Source organism: Eurosta solidaginis, chromosome 2 (assembly GCF_040869045.1).
Source record: "Eurosta solidaginis isolate ZX-2024a chromosome 2, ASM4086904v1, whole genome shotgun sequence".
In the NCBI taxonomy this organism is placed as follows: domain Eukaryota; kingdom Metazoa; phylum Arthropoda; class Insecta; order Diptera; family Tephritidae; genus Eurosta; species Eurosta solidaginis.
Genome location: NC_090320.1, coordinates 272,289,609 through 272,302,929, shown reverse-complemented (window position 1 = coordinate 272,302,929; position 13,321 = coordinate 272,289,609). Strand labels below are relative to the sequence as shown.

General features: G+C 35.5%; 1 protein-coding gene across 6 annotated transcripts in view; it reads right to left on the bottom strand.

Moving 5' to 3' along the window:
• The window catches only part of LOC137240994 (dnaJ protein homolog 1), a 123,365-nt gene that overhangs the window by 42,164 nt on the left and 67,880 nt on the right, over window positions 1-13,321 (bottom strand). For 4 of the 6 annotated variants that reach the window (XM_067768100.1, XM_067768098.1, XM_067768097.1 and 1 more), the window contains 4 exons: window positions 8,361-8,518; window positions 7,872-8,294; window positions 6,358-6,586; window positions 4,262-4,631 (listed from right to left, as the gene is read on the bottom strand). In XM_067768100.1, coding sequence (XP_067624201.1) covers window positions 4,262-4,631; window positions 6,358-6,586; window positions 7,872-8,097 — 825 coding nt within the window. In that variant the 5' untranslated portion in view covers window positions 8,098-8,294; window positions 8,361-8,518. Of the gene's footprint in view, window positions 1-4,261; window positions 4,632-6,357; window positions 6,587-7,871; window positions 8,295-8,360; window positions 8,519-10,458; window positions 10,566-13,321 lie in introns of all 6 variants that reach the window. The other 2 variants (XM_067768099.1, XM_067768102.1) reach the window with 2 other exon arrangements.

Genomic DNA, 13,321 nt, shown 5'->3' with positions numbered 1-13,321 from the left:
TCCCTATAGTAAAGGCAACCTCTCTGCCGAATTTTGTTACGATATGTTTAACGATTTTTAATTTATGATTAATAATATTTGTAAAATTGATTTTATCACAAGGGGCGGTGCCATGCCTATTTTAAAATTTTTTTTTCAAATTTTTATCAAGAGTCGCAATATGAGTCCACACGTTAAATTTCAGGATTCTAGGTGTATTATTTACTAAATAATCATGTTTTTTTGTGTTTTCCAAAATGTTATATATATAAAAAGTGGGCGTGGTTATCATCCGATTTCGCTCATTTTGAATACCAATCTATTCTGGGGCCAGATAAGCGAGTGTACCAAATTTGGTGAAGATATCTTAATCTACTCAAGTTATCGTGTTAACGGACAGACGGACGCACAGACATGGCTCCATCAAATTTTTCTTCAATACTGATGATTTTGATATATGGAAGTCTATATCTATCTCGATTCCTTTATATCTGTACAACCAACCGTTATACAATCAAAGTTATAATACCCTGTGTACAAGTACAGCGGGTATAAAAATAGTTATGCACAAAAACAGTTATGAATTTTGTCTACAATAGGTTTCTATTTAGGTGGCCACCATTGTACATTTCTTCACGTTTTTTCAACCACACTTTATTTTATTCAGAATATGTTACAATAACCATTTTTTATATAAAAAAAACTATAAGAAATACTAAAAATTGTGTCTAAAAATATTTATTGGTTAAGTGAATTTTGGTTAGTTTTTTCCCACTGGTTGGTCTCAAATTAATGAATAACGTGATACTATTTGAACTATCGCGCGAATATGTTTTACAAACAAAATATTTATTAGTTACATAAGTTACTATATATTTACACTAAACCATTCAATTTTAGTTGCATGAATGAAAAAAAAACATGTAACTTTTATTTGCTGCGTGAAGTGAGAGAGGTGTTAAATTTGTAGCTCATAAAATAAACTCAGGCCGACATTTTTTTTTGACTCAGAAATAAGTCTATACTTTTCTAAAGGCTTTCGGTACATTTTTTCTGAATTCGGTGGTAGAATTTGAATTATGTAGTTGTGGTTTTCGAGATATGTATGTATTTATATGTACCTGTAAGTGCTAAAGACACGTTCTACTGCTATATTCACTAAGCTTTTACGTCGCGAAAACCTCTTTTATTACAAAACAACACATGAAATTTGAAAGCGAAACTATTTTTCTTGAAAAACTAATTATATTTGTTGGAAGGTTAACTTAGCCATTCGGGGTATTCTGTTTTGAAACTGTAGTAGGTTTTTAATAATTTCTTCGTTCATAATTTTTTCACAAGTTTGAAGTCTCAAGCACTTAACTGAATGTAGGCGGATTCAGCAAACCATAAGTATTCGGAATATATTGTTACGAATATTAGCAAAACTAAGGGGTGCTGCTATCTCTAAGCCGATGCTAAGCAGTGACGCGAATTCACATCAATAATTCAATCATTATGTATCTACATAAACGAAACAATAATTGCGTCTACACATATGTACCATGTACGTATACGAGCAGCGGAGTGTCAATGCACAAACGCATGCATATATCTGAGATACTCCTATAAGTATGCAATGAGAAAAACTATAAAATTGTACAATTGTAGTTACAGCTGAGAAGTTTGAGAGCTGCTGGACTAGTAGATTCTGGAAGCGCCTAGAAGATGCGAAGGTTGAAATCAAAGAGTATAAAAGGCGGCAATTTTAGAGGCGCTGGAATTCAGTTTGATTTGAGATTTCGATTAAGACGCTATCTAACGAGCAAGAGCAGTATTAGTTTGGATACTAGAGTTTCATTTGAGCTATCAATCAGTTTGGTTATTAAGCAAGCTATTCGTTTCACAGTTTGAGTGTTATTGTGAAGTACTTTAATAAAGGCCATTTTGCATTATTACAAATTAGAGTTATTTATTCAACAGTTTAGTGATTCGAACTTAGCAGAGGATTGCAAATAAGAGGATTTGCAAGTAAATTCGTTACAATATTATATTAAACTAATAAAACAAAACATTTAATAGTGTTTTCTTTCCTTAAATAAAGAGTAAATGGTAAAGCTTTAATAGAGTTACTCCTACCCCAAAAATGTTCAGCATTTATAGTGCATGCAAAGAGCATAAATGGCTACCCCTTATATTAGCTGATTTTCACAAACGCGCTGTCAATGATAATAAAAATTCATTAGCAATTATTTCCTTCATTTCAATTTTCTTCGCTAAAAATTTGTGAAGTTACGAAACTAAATTGTCACGATCAGCTGGTTTAGCAGAGTTGCACTGGCACACCGCCATTTTATGCAGGATAAAACTGTAACGCTTTTGCGTTGCGAGCAGGCAACAATTTCCACAAAAGAACGAAATACTCCGTAAAGGCATTACCTGCTTTTCAGAATAGAACAAAATATATTTACAACCCTTGCGCGGCGTACAAAAAGCGTAACACTTATGCCAGAAAAGAAAACGCTATAAGTTGAAAAAAATTATATCCAGTACTCTATCTGCTGCACAACTCCAAACCCCATATAATAAAGTGTGCCTAAAAGTGTGCTACGCATATTGCTTTTGTCCCAGCGATCAAGTGCGTAGATTACGAAAACGTGTATATTGTGACAAATATTACCATCACTAACTGATACTAGCATCCTAATCTGATACTAAGCATAATGTACGTAAACAAAGCAATCATCATACACACATACATACATACAAGGCAGCGGGGAGATACTCACAAACGCATGTCACCATCAGCGGGTAAGGGTGTCAGAATATACCCGCGGTAGGTATGCCTGTCGTAAGAGGCGACTAAAATACCAGATTCAAGGGATGTGTAGCGCAACCCTTCAGGTTGCCAGCGCAATATATAGCTTCTCCAAATCCAATTGTCAACCTCACCTATCCGCGGCGAATCCTGTTTCACTAACAGACGAGGCTCTGGCGACCCCAAGCTCCTCATGGATCTTGGGGGTGGGGAGGGAGGGGATGGCCTGAAGGTTTAATGTGGCCACATAAATCGTTCCCGAGATGGTCGGGCTAGCACCTTATTGGTGCTGTGGTACCGGAGCGTACCGGATCTGCATCCGGCAAAGGACCATCACATCGATGACACTCCCCAAAGCCTTCGGGGAGCAACCTTATCGCTACAACAACAACAACAACAACATCATCAGCCGAAGTAGTACTCACATACACACATGCATCTGGCTACAAACTGCAAATATAAATGGTTATGGCTGGTGGCTGGTAACCAAGCATGAAGTTCACGAAACATCTCGACATTTGGAGAAATATGCGGACAAGGCAACAGAGAGTATAAAAGCAGTAATCAGTTTGATTTAAACACGCTTTTAGTTGCGAAGTATAATTGTGAAATATAATTGTACTACTACTCCCAAAGTTGTCTAATAAAGACCATTTTGCAATACAGAATATTGGAGTGATTTATTCAACAGTTTAGCGATTCGAACGTTAGCATAACCGTTCAAATAAGCGGAATTTCCCTAAATTCGTTACAATATCAATATAGCACAATTAAATGACGATAAACATTTGTGAGTGTTTTTGAACGATATGATTATGCTTTCAAATGATATACATAGAGTTTTAACTAAAATTAGTTTTCGTTACAAAATTACAAAATTAATGAAACTGAAAAGCGTGATTTTCGTACCTTTATGTAAGAAAATGTCGAAAACAACAACCAAACTAATATCTGATTACGAATTCGGATTAAGCGAACCGAGGACCTTTTGAAAATTATTAACTTCTAGGTCTAGACTTTTTGCAGATTTTGTTGGACATTGTCCTTCCTGACTTTAGATCACATTTAAAATTTAAAACCCTTTTCTAAAGCTTCTGCTTTCCCACTACCAGTCCTTTTAACTCCTTAAAGGGAATATACATAATTCCAATTTTATACTAAGGATTATCTTACTATACAGAGATATCTAGAATCCCAGTTGGAATAGTAACAATTTTGATTTTGGAAAACATTTGATAAAACTTTTCATGAGTGTTCAAGAAGTTTAACTCCCACGAATTCTTTTTTGAAGAAAGTATAAGTATGGTATCCTGAAGGTTATACAATTTAGCCTACAAGCCATTTTGTGTCTAGTACGAACTAAAAGTTGAGTTACCCATGACATACGCCTATAATACCGAGAGAAACATATTTTTCATGGTACAATTTTTTTTTAAATGACCCCCCACCAATTTATCTCTTAAACTTACGAATAAATTCACTCACCTGTTTGAGCGTTAAGCGCGCTGTGTATCTCAAATCACTGCCTTCTCGCTTAAACATCGCATGCGGTTTATCCCTTATAATGAAAACAATATCTGCTGGTATCTTGCCGGGTGCTTGATCGCCCTCCTTCTGAAACGTCACTTTCGTGCCCGACTTCCAGCCCGGCTTAATTGATATGCTAACATATTTATCCTCTTTTTTAGACGCACCATCCGGGTTGACGACACGTCTGGAGATTTTCATCTTTTTCACACAACCATGATAGATTTCCTCTAATGTTACGTAGAGATCATGTTCAACGGGGGGATCTTGTTGTTTCTTCTTTTCAAATGGGGTATGTACATTGAACGAATGCGACCTAAATGAAGGTCTATAAGTTTTTGTATTTTAGGGGGTTATTACAAGCGAGAAGCAATTAAGATTTTAGAGATTGATTTTGACCAAAAGGCATGTTTAAGAGAGAAATAGCTCTATAGACTGACTTGGAGACAGATCCTTTACACAAGGATAAAATTTCAGACATAGTTAGACGTAAAAAAAGAAACGGAAAGATCTAGATTCTGCGTGTATTCGTACACCTTATGGCTCTTAAATAATTCGAAAAAAAAGTTCTTCAAAAGAGGTATGATCCTTGCAGTGTTCTCAGCAGCGTGTATCGTGTATATTTAGTGAGATCTCTCCAAATATTTCTCAAGAAAACTGTTTTCTGCGGACGATTTTTTATGGCGCCGGTTTTTTGGCTTGTAAGTGACACCGTCTTACTGAAAAGGCACTCTACTCATGACTTGGTTAGGTCTCTTCATTTCTTTATGAAGGATACTGCTTCCTGGTACTGAATTGGGTTTACCATGAGATGAGCTCATTAAAGGAATCTACTTTAAAAAATACTCTGATTGAGCTTCATTTAGATAAAGGTTACTTGAGAGCTGTAAGAGATCCGTTTTATGTAGATAAGTCTACTGAGCATATATAAGGAATCCACTTTATAGAATATGCTAACTGTGAATCGCTAAGGGATTAATATTCTGTTGCAGGTTAGTTAATATTTATGACAATCAGCAAAGGGGTCATCACCTTTGGACTTTGGAAGGGCAGTAGGAGCACTAAGGTTGTGTGCAACTAACATGATCTTTCAATAATTACTTCGCGATTTCCACATACGTGGAGCTACAAAGAGGTTCTGCAATAAGACTTCGTGAGTCCGACATATCGAGCTCGAGCCAGTATTCTTGAGTGATTTAAACTTCATTTTATCACATTTCCTTGCTGAATTTTGACAGGAGCTGTGAAGTGAGGTTTCCCTTAAGAAGACACTATGGGGTGACAGGGTGTGCACAAAGGGGGTAACATCGCTCTCCACCGACGGGTATTGGACTGGTATTTTCTCTCTTAAGCTAAAGACCTCGCCTTGATTCAATCTTCCTGACTCTGATAGCATCTCTCAAGAGTTTCCAGAAAATATTAATTTGAGTCATACGATATAAGAAAAACAGAGGACATGCCAAAAAGTCAGGGAAAGAAACCTTTAGAATTACTGCCGAAATGAGTGAACACGGACAGCTGGGACCCATTTTGCAAAAGATGTGGTTGAGGCGAGTGCCACAGAAACATTAACAAGGTATGTACCCCATTAAACACACATTAGCTTTAAAAGAGCAGCCGTATGCTGTCGGGACTCAGTGAAATTGTAAAACAAAGCTTCCAGTAATCACAGCAACAAGCAACAAGCGTTTGAAGAAAAAAGTGCAAAAAACTGGCACCCGAGCGGTGCCTTGACACAGGAATTTTATGAACCAGACAGCAGAGGAACCAACCAACAGCAGAAGAATTTTTTCTACGAAGTATTTCACGTTTCATGGTGAAAAGAATCAATGGAACAGTACATAAGTACACTGCGCTTATACCACCTCGAAGAATAAAGAGGCGAAGCAAAGACAAGACTCCATTTTGAAGCACTTCATTTTATTTCCAACCTCTTATAAGAATCGTTATCATTCAACCTCAGGCCATCTAATACGTTTCTTTTTTTTTCAAATGTGATCTCATTTAAAATTTAGTAAGCATTTGCCGTTTTGTTAATAATATTACACACTTACCTGAACCCACTACCCAGACCATGCCGCGAGCCCAAACCACCAAATGGCGATGAAAAGAAATCATGTTCGGTATCTAAATCAAACACATTCTTATCGAATAAGTTATCGCCCATATCGAAGAAAGACGCGAACGGATTGCTGGAGCCAAAGAATTGTGCAAATGTCGCCCGTGGATCGCCATGGAACTGATATGTGAACGTATTACCGCTACTGGGACCATTGCGCGAACCTGCGGAAGTATTTTTACGAGAAAGTATTGATAACATGAGTACAGAAGAAACAAGAATATAGAACGACCGAACTTTGTGAAGCATTTTTTGAAGACACCCGTTTTTTATCCAAAGTGATAACAAAGCGAATTCAACCCAACTCACCGTATAGCAGAATATCAACTCGAAAGAAACTTATAGTCGACTTAGTTTTACTGACATTCTGCTGTGCGAAATTTTGGAAAAAAATTCTATCAACTGGTAGAATAACACCACCACGTACTGAGTTCACCTTGATTAAATATTTAATAGGAAGAATTCAGTCCAAAGTGAACACATGCCATCAGCTGATTTCTATTTCTTTCGAGTGTCTTAAGAAATTCTGGTTCTACAGGATGTCAGTTAAAGAAAATAACGTAAGCTTTCATTTGATTTGACATTTAATTGTACGGCGAATTGGCTCTTGCATTGAACCGACTCGTTTTGACCATAAATTTTTATTCATTGTACCATCAACAATTGACAAGGCGGATCTACACAAAGTCATGGCCAAGGCAAATCCATACCAGGTGATGGCAAAGCGAAGAATGTCAAGTCGAAAGAAAATTTTCATTGATTTCGATTAATTGACTTATTGTTGTACAAGGCATTGTATGGAATATAATCAAGAAGCAATCAGCTGTTGGGATACCAACACATGGTACAGAATTCGCCTTGGTCATGGCAAAGCCAGTTCTGATCCAATTCGCCGCAAAGCTGAATGCCAAATAAATAAAAAATCTGAGTTTTTTTCTGCTCTTCCACAGAAAGGGGGTTTCCAAGGAAAATCTCAAGTAAAAGTAATCACTTTTTATTTAGTTCTCCTTAGATTTTATTTTGCCCAAGGCGAATCCATACCAGGTGGTGGCAAAGCGAATTCAACCAATTCGCCGTGCAGAAGAATGTCTAGTCAAATGAAAATTTTAATTGATTTCGATTAACTGACATATTAAACTACGAGGCGCTGTATGGAAAATAATCAAGAAGAAGCAATCAGCTGTTGGGATAACACCTGGTACTGAATTCGCCTTGATTTTGCTGGCACAACGCCAATTCCATACAAGTGGTAACATTGCGAATTCATAGAAAACGCTGGCACTAAAAATGGCCAATCAAACAAAATAACGCACATTTTCTTATGATTTGACATGCTATACAGAATGAATTCGCTTTGCTATCACCATATAAATATTCACATTAGTGGAAACTTAAAAATCCCCATTCAGTCGCTCTCTTAATAAAAGTACTGAATCACGATCACTATACCTCCACTTTTTAGTCCCTCCTCGCCATATTTATCGTACATTTCTCGTTTACTCTTGTCGGAGAGTACTTCATAAGCCTCAGCGACCTCTTTGAACTTTTCCTCTGCATTAGCAGCTTTATTTTTGTCAGGATGATAGCGTAACGCTAATTTTCTGTAAGCTTTTTTGATCTCTTCATCGGTGGCCGTTCTGGGCAGACCCAGTATTTTATAATAATCTTTGCCCATTTTATGTTACTCTGTGTTGTGTTGTGTAGTTTCGTTTTGTATGGTGAATTACTTATTAGTTGTATATTGTGGTGAGTATCTTGAGTTTTTATATTTTTGGATTATTTATGTGGAAGTTTAAGTTGGGAAGGAGTTGGGTTAGCTGGGCAAAGTAACGCCGATTTCTGCAAGAGCTACCTTGAATTATTTGCTTAGATCTATTGGAAATAGAGGTCAGTTAGTATATAAACATATGTACGTTTCGCTTTGCTTAATTTACTAACCTCAAAACAAATTGACTAAGCTGAAACAAGAAAGTCCTTAATTATTGTTTTCCACTTTCATAGAATTCCTCTGTGCGTGCGGCATACGGCATAGACATTGTTTATTGTTCCAATACGTAAATAAGGAGAAATGTTTAAATGAGACCCTTGTGCCTGGACTGTAAGTTTCGAAGAAGAAATTTAGTTAATTTTTTTTAATACGATCAATTTATTTGTTATAATAACAGTTTTTAAAAATGTGGCGGAAATTTGTTCAAGATAAAAATTACAAAAAGCAAAATAAAATCAAAACAATAAATTTTTAAATCAACTTTTTACTTTGAGATTTTTTGACTCTTAAAAGTGTTTGAAAGTTTTCGAAACTGCAAAAGTATAGGATTACCTGAAGGCTCAATTACATGGTTGGCTCATCTCATCAGCTGATTTTTTCTTTATTTCACTGGAGTAGCGATTGTCAAAAGAAGATGGCAAGCGCAAAATGCAACCAGCACATTGGCAATATTTTCTTACAACACACAAGAACTGCAAAGATTTATGCTTTCATTCTATCCCATTCGCCTAACACCAACCCCTAGATTTTGACAATCTGAACAAAAATGTGTTGTTGTTGTAGAGATGAGTCAACCATATAGTTGGACCATCTTTTTGCAATTATTCTCGAAAAATACGAAATGAAGCAAATATTATTTCAATTTGACATTCTGTTGTACGGCGAATTAGCTCTGCTTTTTCTTTGCTATTAACGCATATAAATTCAACTTATTCCGTATTATTGAACATCCAATGGTATCAGATTTTCCTAGAAAGCCCACAATGAAAAGCAATCAGCTGATGGCATGTCAATACCTTGTACTGAGAGATCCGCTAAAAAGTGGATTTCTACCGAGAGATAGCTACTCGATGACCTAAATGATATGGCACGATCAGGAGAAATCACTACTCTCTTAGAACAAAGTGCTTTGGTTTAACGGATCGTTGTAGTTCATCAAGTACAGTGACGCTACAAGATTACAGTGACTCAAGAGAGTGATTTAGCGCTTCCAAAGCAGTGCAATAGCTACAAATCTGAAGTGAAAACAAAGCACAACTAAGATTACATACTTATCTGGGCGTTGCCTGAATAGGGAGGGTTTTCTTTCGATTATCCAAAGGTGACAGAATATCTCTCCATGTTTACTTCATGTAACCATAACGGGCAGTTTTATCATTACATATACATAACGCCGAAATGTTTCGTGCTTACTTATACAATGACGCGAAGCTTGTTCCGAAATAATCTTGAAATGGCTCCAAAACAACGCCGAAATATACATATATGAAAACTATTCTGAATGCTTCCAAAAAATTGGCGTTATTATCTTTTATAGCTCCTTACATTATCGCGAAAGCTTCTGCGAAGTTATCCTGACATAGTCTCATAGTCCCTAAAACAATCTCGAAATCGTATGGAAATGATTTTGTTAACAATCCCTAAACAATCTACATAATGGTCCCAAACCATATTGATATAGTTTGAAAAACCCCTAAAATAATACCAAAAACCATCCCGAAATAAGCCGCAGATTATTGTTGAAGATGTTTTGAAATAGTCATGTGATAGTTTCGAATTAAGAAATTGACTCCGAACGGATGACGAAACAAATCCAAAATAGTCCCAAAATAATTCGGAACACAATCCCGAAACGGTTCCGAAATGAAGCCAAAAAAAATCCTGAAATAGCCTGTAGATCCCTCCGATGATCATAAGACACTTTCGAAATTCTTCTGATATGATCTCAAATACAATCCGGAACGCTAACGAAATTATTCCGAAACGATGTCGAAAAGAATTCTTAAATAGCTTGTGGATCCCTCCAGACTTTGGGTTACGGTGCGCTATCCAAATCAGTGCAGCCGTTCTATCGTATTTAACGCACAAGCATTTGAATATATTAATATCCTCACATCCAAACTTTCGCTTTTGTACTTAATACTAATAAAATAACTTAACTTTACTCTGATTGGGGACTGCATCACTGTTAGCCCGAGTTTAAGGGCCAATTAATGGTAACTTATAACCATATAACCATAACCAGATAAAACAGCTGATCGAACCTACCTTATGGCAATCAATGTAATCGACTAATGGTGCCATACCATAACGATAACGCCATAACCATACCATAGCCAACCAATTGGTTTTTGGTTTCTCGCCATATCCATAACCTAAAAATATTGGAGTTGGTGAATTTAATAACTTTTTGTAGATTTTATTCATTGTTTGTGGATACGTTATGACTAAGAGACTTATTTTTTGTGGAATATGTTTGTAATTTTTTGCGTTTTCTTCATTTTTATGAAATTTTCACAATTTTTAGGTTAAGGCACCATTAACCGATCACATTGGAGATCGTTATGGATATGGGTATGGTTACGATTATGGCGTTAGGGTTAAGGAAGTTTTAATTAGCCCTTTAACCTTCCATATGTTTGCATATCCTCTCGAACTAAATTTCCCATATAAAAATAGCATTCAAAGCGATCACAACAACTCACGGTCATTGGAAAAATGAGTCTCAGCAAAACAAATATTTTGTTTCGTCTTTTTTTTTCAAAACTTATCTAACTTATAATTACCGCCACTAATTTTATCGCAAAACGGAATAGGCAAAAATATGAAATCGCAAAGATAACTTATTTAAATTATTTGCGAAATCAAAAATAAGAAATATTCATAAATTGAAATACAAATAATAACTAAATCAATAATAATAGCAAAAATGTGTTGCCATGAAAGCGAGAATGTACAATCATCGCTCTCTTCAGCATGAAGATCATAATAATGATGATGATCAATTTAGCGCCAACCCACGCATTCTACAAATTTAGCACCACCATACATAAACGACGAACGGCCAATGGCCAACTGTAAATGCCTTAACGGCGTGAATACGAAACAAAATCTTGGATGGAGATGACGCTCATATTTTTGACGACGACAACGACGACGAATTGGCAAGCGTTTGGTTGAATATTGCAGAATGTGAAGAGAAATTTTTTTAAAACAAAACATATTTTTTAACATATCTACTATTTAAACGATATTATACATATGTATATAGGTATAAATATGTGTGTATTTTTATACCTTTCATGAAAATGAAATGGTATATCAATTTTTGTCACGAATCTCAAAATTGTAAGTCCTTAAAGGAAAATAGATAGACCCACCAATAAGTATACCAAAATGATCAGAATGAAGAGCTGAGTTGATTTAGCCGTGTCCGTCTGCCGGTTTGTATGTAAACTGTAAACTTTTTGAGATATCTTGATAAAATTTGGTGAGCGGATGTATTTGGGTGTCCAATTAGACATTTGTCGGAACCGGCCGGATCGGACCACTATAGCATATATCCCCCATACAACCGATTTTTCAGAAAAGAGGAATTTTGTTATATCTTCCTCAATTTATCAGATTGAAGCTTCAAACTTCATCATATGCTTACAGATATTACACGTATTGCTTTCTGAAAAAATGGATAAGATCGGTCGTATATATAGCATATATCCCCCACTATCGATTGTTCAGATAAGAAACTTTTCGTAATTTCTGCCTCATTTTAATAGCTAGAACCTTAAAATTTCACCATGTGCTTTAGCATATAGCAAGTATTGTTGTCAGAAAAAATTCGACGTGATCGATAGTATATACAGCATATATCCCCCACAACCGATTGTTCAGATAAGAGACTTTTCGTAATTTCTGCCCCATTTTAACAGCTAGAACCTTCAAGCTTCACCATATCCTTTCGTATATAGCAGATATTTAAGAATTCATGAGCTTATCACCGGTGTATAATAACTGAATATTCAATTATTATGTTTTTTCTAAGAGAAACTGAAAAGAAAGAAAGAAACATTTACTGGCATATTGCGATGGTACCATTTCGAAAACCGCCACGTAATCATCATCAGACAATTTCGTAATGTTATCAAAGGTTTCACCGAGATTCGAACCGCGAATCACACGGTGAAACTGCAATTGCCTTAACCACTAACTATCCTGATGGTATTTGTTTCCTAGCTTAATTCAGTTTATTTCATTTCTACACTAACAACACAATTGAGAGATTCTGTCTCCATATTAATTTGTGTTATGTAGACTTGTTTTTGTAAAGTTTATTTTTCGTTGCGAATGAGAAGCTTTGTAAACTCGGGCTCAGTTTAACATATTTATGTTTGTCTGTTTTTAATGGTGTGTTCATTTATACTTATTATTTAAGAATTCATGAGCTTAACACCGGCTTATAATAATTGAATATTCAACTACTATGTTTTTCTATAGCAGATATTGTTGTCTGAAAAATTCGAAGAGATCGGTGGTATATATATTATATACCCCATATAAACTGTCATTTCTGCTCCCTTTTTAACGGCTAGAAGCTTCAAATTTCATCAAATACTCACGTTTACGTTATATATTGTTGAGACAAGTGATTCATTGTCACAGCTATTTCATGCAGACCACAAAAAACGTGATACTTTGCATCCTCACACAAACTACCTACTTATTTTTTATGTATCTTAAAAATCGCTTAGGTATGTGCATCTGTTCACTATATATTTCTTATCTTATACAGCCAATTATTTGGAGATTACGAATGGGATAACATTATTGTTCAGCCCCATTCATGAAAGGTATAAAGTCTTCGGCACAGCCGAAGACAGTCCCGTCCTTACTTGTTTAAAACTGCTTACCTATGCTATTTATTTTTAATCTTTTAATTTTCACACTTTATAAACTAAAAAATGTTCTCGTTACCTAATTTTTAATATATTTGCTATAAGAGCTCGTAGGAACTTGCAAAATGCCGGTCTATAGTTTATGTAAAATTATTTGTGGTGTGCATAAATATTTACATATTAAACAAGTTTAAGTGATTGGTTTTATTAAATTAATCTCGTACAACTAATTTAATAAA